This window comes from Perognathus longimembris, unplaced genomic scaffold (assembly GCF_023159225.1).
Source record: "Perognathus longimembris pacificus isolate PPM17 unplaced genomic scaffold, ASM2315922v1 HiC_scaffold_5321, whole genome shotgun sequence".
NCBI lineage: Eukaryota > Metazoa > Chordata > Mammalia > Rodentia > Heteromyidae > Perognathus > Perognathus longimembris.
In genome coordinates this window covers 71,576-88,511 of record NW_025960736.1, presented here as the reverse complement: position 1 = coordinate 88,511, position 16,936 = coordinate 71,576, and the positions used below count along the sequence as shown (strand labels likewise).

The 16,936-nt window shown below is 58.6% G+C and overlaps 1 protein-coding gene across 1 annotated transcript in view; it reads left to right on the top strand.

Moving 5' to 3' along the window:
- The first annotated feature begins 411 nt into the window (after positions 1–411).
- The window catches only part of LOC125345125 (synaptopodin-like), a 49,338-nt gene continuing 32,813 nt past the window's right edge, over positions 412–16,936 (top strand). Inside the window, 2 exon segments of the mRNA XM_048337367.1 lie at positions 412–496; positions 14,527–15,135. Coding sequence (XP_048193324.1) covers positions 14,745–15,135 — 391 coding nt within the window. The 5' untranslated portion in view covers positions 412–496; positions 14,527–14,744.

Here is a 16,936-nt window from a genome sequence, read left to right as displayed (position 1 = left end):
CCCCAAGCCTCCAGGCGGCTTCAAGAGGGGGTTGGCCAGCCCGAGTGGGCTTGGAAATATGTATGAAGTGTCTTGTGTCACTGAGACTTTTTCTTGGGGGTTTGAAGTGCTCCAGCAATCCGCCCTCTGCGTGTGTGTTTGTGTGTGCACGCGCACGTGTGTGTGTGTGTGTGTTTGCTGAGCAGAATATGGGCTGTATTTATTCATCCTTTAGCCCGAGCTCTTAAAAATATAGACGGCTAATGTCTTCAGTATGTATGAAATATCCCATATGCCGGGGAACAAAAGGGGCTCTGTTATTAAAGTTTCGTTTCCACACGCCCCCTCCCCTCCCTCCCGCCCGCCCCTGACACCCTGCCCTCCTCCCATCCTGTTCAGCCTGCGGGAGACAGCCAGAGCCAGGAGGCTGGCGGGCAGGCGGCGGGCAGGCGGCGGGCCGTGGACGGAGGCCGGGCATAGCGGGTCCCGCCGCGGCGCGTGCCGAGTCCCGCTCCAGGTGAGAGGGCGATGGTGGGGAAGGACGGCAGGGCCCTCGGGGCGGGGGGGGGGGGGATGAGCATCGGCGCCTCCGGGATGGCCACGGGGGAGCGTGGGCCAGGAGAGCCCTCCTTGTGGGCTCCGGTGGGTCTGGGCCCGCGGCGGGCTCCGCCGTCTGGGACGGAAATGCCCTCTCTGCTGCTAACTGAAACCACATGTGTTTCCCAGGCAGCGAGCGGGGCAAGGACGCCGCCAAGCCTGGGGCTCGGGACCGGGAGGACAGAGCCGTGGGCCCCGGGGTGGGCGAGGGGCTGCGCGGGAAGGCTGAGGGGGGTCCGCCCGCGCGTGCGTGTGCGTGTGCGTGTGCGTGTGCGCGCGTCTGCAGGTCTGAGTGAGTCGCCATTCCCAGGGCTGAGGGGCTCCCTCTCGGCCTCCCGCGGCCCAAGGCTGGCGCAGACACCTTTCCCGTCGTCCTCTGCTGGCTGACCCTTGGCAGAGCCGTCTCTGCCGCGGGGACCGGGGTCTCACTGCGCGGACTCTTCCGCTCCCTGTCCTCCCCTGTGCCTCTCACTGCAGCCTTCTCATACCTGCACGCCCACCACCCGTGTCCCAGAGGGCAAAGCCGAGAAGTAGAACGAGGGGTGATCGCAGGTCCCCCTTCACATCTGCTTTCCTGTGCTTCAGAGCCATCCCTTCCCCATCCCGCAGTCCTGGAAGGTGAGGAGACCCGGCACCGGCCAGGGGACAGCTTGTCATCGGGGAGGCCACGGGGAGGGGGCTGTCCCGGCCCAGCCCCGAGGTCTGGGGATTCCTGGGGAGCCCCTGGGGGAACTTGGGCTGTGCTCTCTCCAGTTCTGCGGCCAGTGGGAAGGTCAGAGTCCCCCTGAAGCTGCGCCTTGCTTGCTGGCTCTCGCGGTGGCCTTGCCCCTGCCTCACCGAGGCGGCGAAGACGCCTTCCTCGTCGTGCCTCAGTTTCCCTGTCCCGAGGATGGAATTCCAAAGCCTGGTTCATATACCTGCCTAGCGTGTGCCACCGTGCCCCGCGATCTACCTGTGTCGCTCTAACCGGGAATGTGCTTATTTGACCAACACTGGGGAAAATGTTTGAATAGTATAGCAAATTAATGAAGAGATTAAACAATCACAGTGTAAGCAAGTGAATTAGAATGGGGGGTCAGTAGAACCCCCCCCTCGGGGACTTGCATTTAAGCAGTGGAGTGGGCTCGACACTGCTACCGTTGCACATGCGCTCAAGTGTGCTGGTTCGGTCTAGAGCCAGACAATGTGATCTGCTGTGTAGCCCATCTTTTGGTCCCCACCAGTTAGCAGCCCTATAATTCTGTGATTACGGAGTAGAAAGCCCAGTTGCTACCGTGTGTGTGTGTGTGTGTGTGTGTGCGTGTGTGTGTGCGTGTATGTGCGTGCGTGTGCATGCGTGTGTGTGTGTGCGTGCGTGTGCACACACTCTGTGAGGAGGGGCAGGTGGTGTTGTGAGTAGCGCCGAGGGGAAGATCAGCTTATCCTGGATGGAAGTTGGAGTCCCAAGCGGAAGGGTTCAGGTGAGAACGTGAAGAACGTCAAGTTCTTCAGCGCGCCTCCGCTGGCTGGGAGCTGCCGGACTGGAAGGCCAGCTACGAGGCTACTGTGGCTTCCGCCTTTACTCCCTTAGGTTCCAGCCTCCTGGCTACCCCACTGCCATTTTCCTGACCACACAGGACTGGTCCCCAGGGGAGGCCTCCAGGAGGGTGCCGGCGTTGTGAGGGACCCTGAGGCGTACCCCCGTCACTCCGTCTACTTGACCTTGCTTTCTCCTTGCTGCTCTCTCGTGATCCCAAGCCCCCCAATACCCTGCTGCAGGAAGGACAACTTTTGGGCACCTTCTTTTTTTCTGTGTGTCAGTCCTGGGGCTTGAACTGAGCTTCTTTTGCTCAAGGCTAGTGATCTACCCCTTGAGCCACAGTGCCACTTCCAGCCTTTTCTGAGTAGTTGATTGGAGATAAGAGGCTCATGGACTTTACTGCCCTGGCTGGCTGAGAATGTTGATCCTCAGATCTCAGCCTCCTGCGTAGCTAGGATGACAGGTGTGAGCCATTGCTACCCAGCCCGGGCACATTCTTTCTCTGTCCTATCCTGTAGCAGGCAGAGGGGACCAAACTATGGCTCAAATACAGGCCTTGGCAGGGGTGGGGGGTGGGGGGAGGGCCAAGGGAAATAACAGTTAGAAGGAAGGAGCCCAGGGCTAGATCCGCCCCAACCTTGTCACTAATAGGTGGTAGGGTCCTGGAGAAGCTCTTGGCCCACTGTGGCCCTTCTCTCCTCATTGTCCTCGGAGCTGAGGTAATTCTCTCGCTCTGCCCTGGGTGGAGGAATGGCTGACTTGTAGGGGACTCTGGTAGGGAAGGGTGCTTTGCCTCCAGGACAGCCCTGTGAGCTTTCGGGTTGGGCTCCCTGAAGCGAGGACGAGCGATCGCATTCTTTAGGTCCAGCTTTCTTGGTGCGGGGTGGCCCTGCTAGCTCAGGGGCTTCAGAGAGTCCCATTCTCCTCATCTACACACTGGCAGGCTCGGCCTCCCCCAGGGGTGGCCGGGGTGACTGAACTCCCGCGGCTCCTGGCTTACAGTGCGAGTGAGGCTCAGAGGGCTCCTCCTTCCCACTGCCCCCCTTCCACGGTCCCGTGTGAGGCTCCTGGTGGAGTCCCATTTGCTGTAGGCAACCCTGTGAGCCATCCAGCAAGGTTCTGCCTTGAGCCTCCGGGGGGCAGGAGAGTTGAGTGGAGCCTTCTTTACCTGGAAGGCAGGGCGGGAATGTGGGCTGGGTTCACACCTGGAGGATGCTAAGAGTGAGCAGAAGACTCAGAGCTGGGGCTCCGGAAGGGAGGAGCTTGGGGGGGAGGGTCCCTCCCTCCCAGGACCTCCCTCCCAGCCCCAGTGGAAGCCGGGGGGAAGAGAGCCAGCAAGGAGAGGAAGAATGCAAGCAGTCAGGACGGAGCCCGGGTCCAGACTCGCTGCAGTTGTTTGGTCTGGCTAAGCCACCTCCTGGGCCGCTCCCAGGCTCCGCAGGCCGACTGCACCCCGCCACGCGTGCTTGCACATGTGCACACACACCCACTCCCACAAACGTGTACACTCAACACCAGCATGTCACATGCAGAGACCTCCCAAGGCTCGCTCGCACACACAGACACCTGAGGAAAACAGTTACGCAGATACACACATGCACACAGAGACATAGATACAGTGTGCACATACATTGTGTGTATACTCAGGTAGACGGATGCAAAGACAGACAGACAGACACACCAGCACAGACACAGCACAGAAGAGCCACCTGGGAGGATGGGTCTGGCCTAGAAGGTTTGTGTGGCATGCATGGGCACCAGGACTGGGGCTTGAACTCAGAGCCTGGGTGTTATCCCTTAGGTCTTTGGCTCAAGGCAGGTGCTCTTACCACTGAAGCCACAGTTGTACTTCTGGCCTTTTGAAGATAAGAGTCTCGTGGCTGTCTCTGCCCAGCTTGGCTTCAGTGATCCTCAGATTTCAGCCCCCTGAGTCGCTAGGATGACGGGGTGAGCCCCAGTGCCCAGCTGTCCTGGAGGGCTTTTGTGTTCCTCTCTTGGGCCCTGACAACTGACGCCAGATGAGCCCCTCACAGTGCCGGTGGCAGCGCACGCCGCGTTGGGGAGCACGCCCCAGACGCTCTGCTGTGAGCGCCTTCCTTCGGTGAGTCCGCTAGCCCGTCGCGAGGCGGGCGCTCGGGGCTCTGCCCTGCTTTGCAGGTGGGGAGGCAGGTTCGGACGGTTCGGGAACTTGCCTCAGTTGCAGGTGGTTTAGCGGCTACTTCCAAGCAGGCCACGGCAGTCAGCGCTGTTGGCTGACTTTGCCCCAACTCCCCCGCCCCCCCCCCCCCACCCCCAGTGCCGGGCTCTTGCTCTGGGCCAGGCTGGGTGGGGATGGGCTCTTCACCTCTGCGCTAGCCCGGCCCGGTCCAGCAGAGACAGGAGTCCGCCTTTCTCAGGCCCAGGGAGGGGAGTTCTGTGACCTAGCCATGGAATCCTCACAGAGAGGAGCAGTTCTGGGACTCTGGCGACAACAGAGCAGGGGCCAGCTGGCTCAGCCGCCAGGCTGAATCTACGCCTCTCTCCTCCAGACCCCACACGCCCACCCAGTAGCTCGTACTCCAGACTCTGCCTTGACAAGTATGTCCTGGGCTCATGGAACCACAGTCTGGGGTAGCAAGCTGTTGACAAAACGTGTTTCCCTCCCATTATCTTTCTTTCAGCCTTCATGTGCGGTAGAGAGGGGCTTGTTATCATACTTTTGTGTGCCGGTACTAGGGCTTGAACTCAGGGCCTGGGCACTGTCCCTCAGCTTTTTTGCCCAAATCTGGTGTTCTACCACTTGAGCCACAGCTCCACTTCCAGCATTTTGCTGGTTAGTTGACAATAAAAGTCTCACAGACTTTCCTGCCAGGACTGATTTCAAACTAAAATCCCCAGATCTTTAGGCTAGGGATATGGCTTAGTGGTAGCGTGTTTGCCTAGCATGCATGAAGGCCTGAGTTTGATTCCTCAGTACTGCATAAACAGAAAAATCTAGAAGTTTTGCTGTGGCTCAAATGGTAGAGCACTAGCCTTGAGCACAAAGAGGCTCAGGGACAAAGCCCAGGCCCTGAGTTCCAGCCCCAGGACTGGCAAAAAACAAATCCTCAGATCTCAGCCTCCAAGAAGCTAGGATTACAGGGGTGAGCCACAGGTGCCCAGGTCTGCTTTTGAAGGACTGACTCTGCCCTTTGCTGCCAGCAGGCTAAGTTGCTAAAATATTTTCTAGACCCTCCATTGGCAAAAGAATGCCAACTGCACAGGTATGGAAAAGAGGGAGATGGCATAAAAGTTGCAGATGTATAGTGAGGTCTTTTTGAAAGTTAAACATGATAAGATCTAGCAGAACTGTTGAAAGAAAGGAAAAAAACTGGCTCAATATAGTGGCTCCCACTTGTAATCCCAATACAGAAGGCAGAGGAAACCAGGGAGTCTGAGAGGTGAGACTCCAGGCAAACAGTTTCTATCTCAACTAATAAGGCTGCACATGCTGGCACAAGGCCCCTGAGTTCAAATCCCAGTATCACCCTCCCCCCCCCAGAAAAAGCAAAACCACCAACACAAACAGCAGAACTCGCCTTTCAAGGGTTTCCCGTGAGTATCTTGGTGCATAGGAAGAATCTGATGAATGTTAGCTGTTGGTCCAGGGAGGAGCGGGACTGGGGCCTCAAGTCTTTGGCTGTTCCTAATCCTGTAAGCCCTGAGCTCAGTGTATCCCGTGCTCACCGCCGCTGTGAACCTCCGGCCTGGAGGTTAAGGAGAGCTAGTTTGCTCTCCTGGGAGAGGGGGAGAGAATGGCGGAGGCCCCTCCGTTCCCCTGGGTGGCCAGATGGGCACCACATGACGTGAGGCCTCCTGGGGCTTTCTGAGGCCCATCTGTCCCGGGATGTGTGTGTGTGGGGGGGGGGGGGGTCCACAGAGGCGGAGGAGAGGAAAAAGCCCTCCCCTACCAGGTCCCCGCGGGCGCTGGGCCGGCCGGGCTCCTGACTGGAGCCCACAGGCAGAGCCCGCCATCCTCAACACCTCTTCCCCCGTGGAGGTCCAGGAATGAACAGAGCCGAGACGGAGGTCCCCCCCGCTCTCCTCCTCCGTGGTCCGTGGGCAGCCGGGGAGGGCTGGCCAAGAGGCAGCCGCTCTCCAGCCCATCGGTGCACAGGCACCGCTGTGAGGCCCGGGGCCTGCTCTCAGAGGCCGTGATTTAATTCGGCGTGGGGGTGGGTGGGTCTGGGGAAGATTCTAGTATGTGGACATGTTTGGGAATCGTGTGTCACCCCGCCAGGGGCTCAGTCACCCTTCACGAGCACGGTGAAGACACCCACTACTCAGGACAGAAGTGGAGCTTCATGATATAAAGGAGCCAACCCGGGTTCGGCCGCTGGGACACGGTGCGGCAGGGATTGGCTAGGCCTGGGCTTGAGCTAGTGGTGTGCTGACCAGAGCGGGCCAACTGGCGCTCTGTGTGTCTGTGGCCCACGTCGCGCTGCCAGCTGGTCCCTGGGTGCCGAGGTGGGAAGAGATGAATACCTTGGCTGTGCAAATGGTTTGGCCAACTCTTGCTCGTGGCCGCAGCTCTACGTGGTGGTGGGGGGGGGGTGGACTTCTGAGTGTTTCCTTTCTTCTATAAACTTAAATCACACTGGAATGTCCCAGCGTGCCCTGGGTTCCTCCTGCTTGTGCCCTTGGGGCAGGGCAAGGGCCTGGCCTTGGGTAAACCTCTCCCCACCTGGGCCTCTGTGTTTTCATGTGGCCAGGAGGAAGCTGCTGTAGGTGAAGGACCCCAGGGTGCGGCCTCGAAGGCTGGCCTTGGATCTGCCGCCCTGGGTCCCGTGCCAACCAGCCTTGACCTTTGTATTTATAGCCGTGACTCCAGTCTCGCTCCAGTTCTGCAGGAGCCAGCTCCCGGCCCACATATTTGTCCACCCAGCAGGGCAGAAATAGATGTGACGTACAGGGGACTTAGCTGATTTTGTGAGTAGGCTCGATTAGGTGAGTCCGTTTGGAACCGGCTTCGGTCCCCCAGAGTCCTGGGCTCCATAGGCAAGCCAGAGCTGGAGGGGGGCTGAGACCTTAAGCCAGCCCTCTGATCAGGCAGTGGGGAGGGGTGACGGTTGTCACTGAGGGAGGGAGGTGATCAAGGTCATGGAAAGCACAGCAGAGTCAGGACCAAAGGGAAGGGCTCGTTGTACTCTCTCCAGACCTGTCAGGTCACAGCTTGGTCATTTCCCTTCTCTGGGACTCACCCCCCTGGAGCCTCCATTTCTTTATTTGTTTGTTGGGAACAGTACAGGGTGCTGGTCTCCTAGTGTCGTTTGAGGAATAAACACAGTCGCAGTGAACACAGTGGACCAATGCCTGTCATGCACGCTGTCAATGTTCAATACGGGGTAGCTTTTTTTCTTTGTTTTTATTTGTCGTGATGATCCAGGGGCTTGAACTGGGGGTTTGGGCATTGTCCTCGAGCTTTTTTTCAGGGATAGTACTCTACCACTCGAGGCATAGCTCCACTTCTGGCTTTTTGGTGGTTAATTGGCAACAAGAGTCTCACAGACTTTCCTGCCCAAGCTGCCCTAGGCACTGTCCCACTGTCCCTTAGCTTTTCCACGCAGGGCTAGTGCTCTACCACTTGAACCACACCTTCACTTTCAGCTTTTTGCTGGTTAATTGGAGATAAGATTCTCATGGACTTTCCTGCCCAGGCTGGCTTTGAACTAGGATTCTTAGATCTCAGTGTCCTGAGTAACGAGGATTACAGGCGTGAACCACCAGCACTGGGCCCTTATTATGTCTTCATACAACCCTCCCAAAAAAGATCTGTAATAAAATAATACTGTGCAGGTTACCTTATGCAATCCTTCCAACCATATGATGTCATTACTATTATTGTCACCACAGCACATAGCATGTGCTTTACACGGAAGAGCTGCCTTATTAATTCAGTGAGCCTGGGACACAATGTTCACAAAGCGTGAACTGCAGGACTCACCCACTTCTGGCTTTCTTGCTTACAGCCAGCTCTCTACCACTTGGCCCACACCTCCAGCCCAGCCTTTTACTGGTTAATTAGAAGTAGAGTCTCAGGGCTGGGAATGTGGCTTAGCGGTAGAGTGCTTGCCTAGCATGCATGAGGCTCTGGGTTCAATTCCTCAGCACCACATAAACAGGAAAAGCCGGAAGTGGCGCTGTGGCTCCAGAGGTACAATGCTAGCCTCGAGCAAAAAGACACCAGGGACAGTGCTCAGGCCCTGAGTCCAAGCCTTGGGACTGGCAACAACAACAACAACAAAAAGAAATAGTCTCATGAACTTTTCTGCCCAGCTAGTTTCAAACTTCAATATCCTCCAGATCTCAGCCATCTGAGAAGGCAGGACTAAACGATCGTGGGTGCACAGCTGATACCGGCATTTATTTACAGATTGCAAAAAATATTCTGTCCTAAATGATAGGCATACTCATAATGGAATAAGAAAGTTCTAAAATGCTTCGCTATTGACTCATCAGTGACTCAGCATAAGAAATATATCTCCCAGGGATTTTCCAGGCCTTTGTTTCCGAGTTTGCCAACTAATGCTGATTTTATGTTTTTTATAATTGCGTATGAGGATTTGATACAATGGCGAACTTGAAATACACATGCCCTATAAAGCACTGCCTAGAATCCGCTAAGGTTTCTCCCCGTTTTCTCTTTCTCAACAACCCAGCCTCGACAGTCCTCTTTCCATTCCATTTAGCACCATCTGATATGGTTATTTATTTATTTATTTATTACCCACCCACCCCCACTCACATGTGAGCTTCATGTGGGCAGGGTTTCTCTTTTGTTCCCTGTGTCCCAGCCAGCGCTTAAAATAGCCACGGCCCACAGCAGACGCTCAGCGAGTGCGTCCAGTGAACCGCTGAACCGGTGCGTGACCGCGTCTCCCGCCTGCCGGGAGGGCCCCCGTAACTCAGTGAGCCGATGGGACTCATCCGAAGCCACTCAGGGCAGGCCGGCCTTCAGTGCTTCGCCACCACCCGTCTCCCCACGGCTCTGTCCACTCCTAGGGGTCCCTCCAGATTCCCACACCACCCCCCCCCCCGTCCATGGGCTCAGCAGCAGGGATGAGAAAGAAGGGCAGGGGAGTGGCGTGGGAGAAAGAGCAGGGGTCCCCTGCAGGCCAGGCTGCTCCCCAGGGCTGGCGGCTGCTGGGGGGGAGGGGCTTGAGCCTCCTGATGACTCCGGTTCCCTCAGTGGGTCCTACAGGACTTGGGCTCAGGAACGTGGGGTCACGCTGCACTTCCCCCCGGGGCTGACGGCACCCACTGGACAGAAAGGGGCGGGGAGTCTGAGGAGGGTCCACGTGGCATTAGTCCAGGCTGCTGGGGCTGCCCGCTCCTGCCCGCTGGCCAGACAGCCCAAGGCCGGGAGAGCGGGGAGAGACGGGACTCCCACCGGGCCCCCTTCCCGCCAGCACTTCCAGGACCTCGGGAGGCCCTGCTCTGGAGCCCCTTCCTCCGCGCCCATCCTCACTTGGGAAGCTCCACGCGGGGCAGGCTGAGGCTGAGGGCGGCCACCCGGGACTGAGCGCACGTGCTGCGTCTGAGTCCTGGCTTTCCCCTTCCCCAGGGCAAACCGTCCGCCTGGGCCGCGCCATCATTCGCTTAATAAATAGGCATGGGATGCCTTCAGGGCCAGGCGATAGGCTGGAAGGAATTCTTCATGCTTCATTCATCTGTTCAGTCTACTTATACTACGGAGACAGCGTGGCTTCGTGGACGGGTGTGGGTTTTGGTGCTAGACTGTCTCGACATGAACCCTGCCTCCTTGCTAGTGGGTCACACCTGTAATCCTAGCTGCTCAGAAGGCTGGGCTCTGAGGACTGTGGTTCAAACACGGCGTGGACAGTCAAATCAGAGAGATGCCTCCCATTAACTACCAAAAAGCCACAAGCAGATCTGTGGTTCAAGTGGTAAAGCACAAGCCCTGGGTGAAAACAACTAAGAGACAGCACGGCACTCAGACTCTGAGTTCAAGCCCCAGTACACTCTCTGTCTGTCTGTCTGTCTCTCTCTCTCACACGCACGCACACACACACACACGAACTCTGACTCAGCCACTTGCTGGTGGTGTGAGCTGGGCGGAGCGAGCGCCACTTCCGCGTCTGCACAATAGGGATGGGAACCGTGCCCTCCTCCCAGGCTGGCGCGGAAGACCCGTGAGGTGCTGCGTGTGAAGTGTCTGGAACCGCACCTGGCATGATCAACACTCCGTGACCCTCAGCTAGCATCATGGTCACTGTTTCGTGTGCCTGGCCCTGTGCTGGGAGCTGAGGAACTCGCTCCGGAACGTTCTTGCCTCGGGGCTCTCCACACCCCAGTCCTTTGGGTCTCCTGTCTCCGGCCCGGCCTGGCTGCCCTCCGCCCTGGCGGGGGTCCCCCTCCCCCACAGGGCTGAATCCCAGAATTTGGGAGGTAGAAGCAGGGCGATCCCAAGTTGGAGGCTAGTCTGGGCCACGTAGGGAGAACTTACCCCAGAAGACCCAACCCCAACGAGACAAAACCCCCCGCACAGATCATGTGATTTCCCTAGCACAGCCCCGGGGGACCGGACTGTGTGACTCCCACGCACGGTCACTGGTGTGCCCCAAGCCCGGGTCCCGGAAAGCAGGGTGCCCGCAGAGCCCCGGGGGAGACCCCCCTCCTGGGCGCCCCTCAGGCCCTGCAGGCTGAAGCGGGGAACCCCTGGGCTTTCTGTGCAGTCCCCCCAACCACCCTGAGAAGCAGGTTCTGTTTCAAGCCCGGTTTGGCATTGACACGGAAGCTCAGCAAAACAGAGACTTGCCTTGCCTAAGCCATCCAGAGGGGCGAGGGCGGGAAGCAGAGTCGGGATTCGAATCTGGACCTGACTCCGAGACGGCGCCTTTCCTTGATTACGTACGGAGCTGCAGAGGGAGGTGGAGGCCGGCGACCTGGGCCTCTCGCTCGCTGGAGGCAGTGACAGCACGAGTCCAGCTGGGATGGGCTTTCGTGTCACGGGACAGCTGGTTGTTTCCTATGTTAGCACTGGGGCTTGAACTCAGGGCCTGGGCACTGTCCCTTAGCTGGTGAACCACACCTTCACTCCTAGCTTTTTGCTGGTTCCTTGGAGGTAAGCTTCCCGTGGACCTTCCTGCCCAGGCTGGCTTTGGACTAAGATCCTCAGCGCTCAGCCTCCTGAGGAGCTGGGGTTACAGGCGTGAGCCCCCAGCACCTGCCCTTATCTGGCCTCTTCCATGGGAGCTGGTGAGTCTGGGAACCTGGCCTCCCCGGGTGGGCTGTCCCACAATGCAGGCCCAGAGCTGGCCCCTGGGACGGGGAGGCCCTGCCGGCCGCAGCTCAGTGCCTTCGGCCAGATTGGGGTGAGGGGCTGTGTGAATGTGGGTGGAAATGGAAGCAGAGCTCTAGGGCTGCCTTCCCCACAGATGGCTCTGCCAGCTGAACTCCGCACCCCCAGAGGCCGTGGAGTCCCTGGAGGTGAGGCCGCAGCTGCCACCAGCCAGGAAGAGGAGCGCAGACCCCGTGCCTCGGTCCCCCTCCCCCCCCCCCGCGTCCCCATGGTGACAGTGGGGGGTGCTCAGTCTCCGAGCCTGGTCTCCCGTCCCCAGGCTGGCCCCCTAACCCACCTCACTGCAGTGCTTCCTGGGCCGTGGCCCCGCCCGGCATGGCGAGTAACCCAGCCCGCCCTGGGGCAGCTACTGCTGCCCTCCCAGGCCCCAGGCCTGCCCAGGCCCCTGGCTGGGGGGGGGGTCCTCTCTGCCCGGGAGGGAGCCTTCACGGGGAGTGCTCCCAACAGCCCTTCCTTCCTCACTTGGCAACCTAAAGGCCAGCCGCCAGCCAAGAATATTTGTGTGGGTGGCGGAAAGTTAACTTTTCCGCCTCTCTCCTCTTTCCTGGAAACCGTGGCCACTGTCAAATACAGAAAAACAGAAGCAGGACGAAAGCGAGGCGAGCTCCCCCTCTCCCCCCCACCGGGAGTCAGAGCCTGCTCCCTCCCCACGCCCACTCCCGAGGCCTCCTGCCATCTGCCTGTGGGGGGGTGGGGTGGGGTGGGGGGGTGGGGTGGGGTGGGGGGGTCCAGGGGTCCCTTCCCTACCGTCTGCCTCACCTTGACAGCAGAGGGCAGGGCATGCCTGCCCAAGGCCACTTGCACAGCCGGATGGCCAGATCGATTAAAAATCCCACCGGCCCTCGGGGAGACCCCAAGATCTTTGAAATCCAGGGACAGAATTCTGGCTGGAGAACACGGGGGGAGGGGGGAGGCCTGGCACAGACCCCCAAGTGTCCCTGGGTCCAGCCTCATGACCGAGACGTCTGGACTGGGTTCAGATCCCAGTTCTGTCACTTAGTAGCTGCATTGTGACGTGTCCCAGTGGGGCCTCATTTCGGAGAGGGGATCATCCAAAGGACCTAGGGTCTCCTAGGGTGGCTGTGAGAGTCGACAGCAGTACCTAAGGGCACCCCAGGATGGAGTGGGGGGCTCAATATCGGCGCTTAGTACTGAGGCGCACACTAGCTTCTTCCTCCTAATGCCCCTCCTCTGCAGGGGACTCTAACAGGTGCTCGGCTATCTTTCTGCTTGCCCTGTGTGTTTTCCTTTCCCCTGATCGGCTCTGGGGGGCCCCGGGTCCTGCGGACGTGCTTATCTCTCTGCCTGCCTACCACCCTCTTCCTGGCACGGCCTCAGCCACAAGCCAGCGCCGCGTTCAGCCCACAGGCCCCCTGCCCGCGGTGAAGATGTGACCGCGGCCGCCACAGTCCGTCCGGGCCCCGAGCGCACGCCTGTCCACGGACCCCACGCTCCCAGGACTCTTCCTGGCTGTGAGCACCCGTGCGACAGCGTACCTCTCTCTCATTCGCACCGGAATTTGTGAGGCTGAGGAAGTTCACCCAGCTCAGCGGTGGTGGAATCGAGTCTTTAAACCAGATCCGTCCAGTCCAAGCTTTTCTCCCAAGGGTACTTGGCCCTAGGTCCTCAATGCTACCACGCAACCCTGGAGAGCCTGCCTCGCTCACTCTGTCTCTGCATTTTCCAAGCCTGGAACGTTCCCCTGCTCCACAGGCCCCCCACCTGGCACGGGCCTGTCCCTTGCTCGTCTCCCGCCCTTGGAAATCCAAAAATCCAACACCCTCCCCTCCTTCCCAATGACTCCCGATCAGTCACCGACAGGATCCTTCTGTCACCAGAGCCGGGAGCCTGCGCGGGGCTCCAGACTCCTCCCCCCTCCACACCCACGCGCCATCTGCCTCCCAGCCCCGCAGTCCTTCCGCCCGCCCGAGGCGCTCTCCCCCCAGCCCCTGCCGTCTCCTAGAGGAAGCCTCCGCCCTCCCCTGACCATGTACGACATGTATAAATAGTCGTACTATTATTACGGCTCTCATTATCATTCACAGCTCTTCTCATCAGATTTTAAGGTTTCATGAGCCACGGTATCTTTATCCTCACTACATCCCCTCTAATTTTTTTTTATGGTATCCAAAATAGAATCAGCTCTTTTTGTGTATGGAATGAGAGAGTAGCCAGCGCGTACTAAGTTGGGGCTCAGGCGTCGTTGGCAGGCCTCGCGTCCTCTTCTCCTGTCATCTTCAGTGCGGTGCTTTGTCGGCGTTGATTGTCCCTTATCTGGTATGCCTGGGATCAGAAGTGTTCCAGACTTGAGGGTTTTTCAGACGTTGGAATATTCACATGTGCGTAATGAAATATCTCTGGGATGGGGCCCAAGTCTAAATCATACACACACACACACACACACACACACACACCCTCAGTGTAACTTTACCCCGTGTTTTTTGCGTGTCTCCCTATTAGCTGTGGCCTCTGGGAGAGAGGTGGACTTGGGGCTCATCATGTTGGTGCCAAGAAGTTCTGGGGTTTGGAGTGCTTTGGGTTCCCGTTAGGGAGGCTCGTTTTATAGATGAGGAGCTGGGGGTTCAGAGTCCGCCATGCAAGAGGCAGGGCTGGGCTTCTCGGGCAGAGCCTGCGCAGGGACCCGCACCGGGGCCCCGGCTCACGGCATCCGCAGGGGAGGCCGAGCCCGGCTGTCCTCCATCTCACCCGCCTGTGGTCCCTGTGGTGTTTGTGCCTTTGGTGGAATGTGAGAGGATTCGCTCAGATACTTTCTTAATGTGCGTTGGGAGGAAAGCGACTTAACACAATACGCTTGTGGGCTTCTTGCCGTTACTGTTTCAAGTAATTAGTCTCAAGTAATAAAAGTAAGTTATTTGAAGTGGCTTGAAGGACAATGCTAAGTAAGCGCTGGGTAGCTTAAGGACAAGCACCAGCCATTTAGGAGATTGTGTGGCTGAGCCCGGAGAAGTACTTCCCCATGGAAGTGTGGGGTTTCCTCCCACGTCTCAGCTGGTTCTCAGAGCCACAGGATGGCAGGTCACGGCCCTGAGCCCTCGGTGAGTTCCCTGGGCTTTCTCTTCTGTCTGTACAGAGGGAGCACCGCGACGGGACCGCACACAGTAGAGGCTGAGAAGAGGCCCGGGCTCCGCTACTCCACCCAGCCCCCAAAGGACTCATTTTGCCCTGCAGTGGCCCTCGAGTCCCCTCCACCCTGAATCAGCGGAGGAGGGTGGATCTTCAGAGCGCCGGAGGAGGTCCCCGCGGGGGGCGGAGCGCGTGCCCAGAGCGTGCCCCAGTCCCCCCTCCGCCATGCTGGGCCCTCACTTCCCTCCCCCACCCCTCCGGCCCAGCGGGGGGAAGCCTGCCCTCTGCACCTTCCAGATCCCCGACGGCAGCTACAGGTGTCTGGCTCTGGAGGCCGAGGAGAGCAGCGGCGAGGAAGGCCTGCAGGGCGAGGCCGGAGAGGGCCTCGTGGATCTGGAGGACGACGAAGTGGCCCGAAGAAGCCAGGACAACGCTGCCTGCGGAACCGTCCAAGGGGAGCCACCGCTGCCCAGGGCTCTGATCACCCAGCCCCCCGGCTGCTCCTGGTTCCAACACGACGGCAGGACCGGCCAGGACTGGGATGGGGTGAAGGCCCAGCAGGGGATGACCACCAGCCTCAGCCCTGGCCCTGGCCCCGGGGAGGCCCGGAAACCAGGTAAGCTCCAGCAGCTCCTCTCTAGACTCGCAGGAAACCCCTCCGGTCTCCAGTATGGCTCTTGACTGCGTTTTTCCCAGAATGCATCACAGTGCCTAAGCATGGCGGTGAGAGAGGACCCATGGGCTGGCACTGGCGGCCCCCGGGCGTAACCCGAGCTGCTTAGAGGCCGAGAGTCGAGGGTCAAGGTCCAAAGCCCACCCAGGCAATCTCCAATTTACTAACAAGGAGGTGGAAGTGGAAATGTGGCTCAAGTGGTGGCGCATTAGCCTTGAGCAAAAAGCCAGTGAAAGCACGCAGCCCAGAGTTCAAGCCCTGGTCCCAGCCCAAAGCACACCCCAAGAACGCCAGGCGCTGGTTTCTCACACCTGCAACGCTAGCTATTCAGGAGGCTGAGACCTGAGGGTTAAGGTTTGAAGCCAGCACGGGCAGAAGATCCATGAGACTCTTATCCCCAGTTAACCACTTATAAACCAGAAGTGGCGTTGTGGTCCCAAGTGGCAGAGCACCAGCCTTGAGCGAAAAAGCTCAGGGGTAGCGCCCGGAGTTCAAGTCCCATGACTGACAAAACAAACAAACAAAACACACTCCTGCATCAAGAAACTGAAGGCAGGGCTGGGGATATAGCCTAGTGGCAAGAGTGCCTGCCTCAGATACACGAGGCCCTAGGTTCGATTCCCCAGCACCACATATACAGAAAACAGCCAGAAGCTGCGCTGTGGCTCAAGTGGCAGAGTGCTAGCCTTGAGCGGGAAGAAGCCAGGGACAGTGCTCAGGCCTGAGTCCAAGGCCCAGGACTGGCCAAAAAAAAAAAAAAAAAAAAAGAAACTGAAGGCAGGGGGAGAAAGCCAGTACTACATGTGGTTGATTTTGTTATTATTATTATTTGCCAGTCCTGGGGCTTGAACTCAGGGCTTAAGCACTGTCCCTGAGCTTCTTTTTGCTCAAGGCTAGCACTCTGTGACTTGAGCCACAGAGCCACGTCTGGCTTTTTCTGTGTATGTGGTGCTGAGGAATCGAACCCAGGGCTTCATGCATGCTAGGCAAGCACTCTACCACTAAGCCATACTCCCAGCCCCAAGGTTGATTTTTTAAAAGCCTATTTCTCACTCTCACCTGCTTTTAATCATTAGGGGTAACCAGTGACTAAAGTCTCCCGATTGCACTAACCGTATGAACTTGGCTGCCTGGGCATTTTGTGGTATTAGCACTTGAACTCAGTGCCTTGAGCTTGCTCTGCTTGCTCACCTGGTGTCCAACCCCTTGAGCTGCACCTCAAGGCCAGCTTTTCACTGGTTGTTTTAGACTTTCCTGCCTGGACTAGCTTCGAGCCTCCCGACCTCAGCTCTGGAGTAGCTAGGTTTACAGATGTGGCCCTCGGCTCTCGGCTCGTCCACTTCGGGGTGTGGGGGATGCAGCCCCCAGGTGGTCACTGCGTTCTGGGGACTTACAAGGCCGGCACTGAAGCCTTGGCTCTAAGATGGCGTGGGTGAAGACGCTGAGACCCAGCGTGAGGGTGTTGTTAGCAATGGCTGAGCCGGGCCCACGCCCCTCAGGGAGGCTTGGGTCTCCCATCTGTCAGGGATGACAAAGGCAGAGGCCGTATCACCTGGGCTGCACAGGATACAGTGTCAGCCTGGGGTGTGGGGCGCAGAAGGAAGGGAGGATGGAGCATCCCTTTCCCCTGCAGGGCGGGGGGGGGGGGGGGCCGGGGAAGCGCACACCGAATCGCCTCCACCGCGGCCCGCCGGCCGGGAAACGCTGAAGTGGGTCCAGATGGGGAGGACGTGAGCGGGGCCAT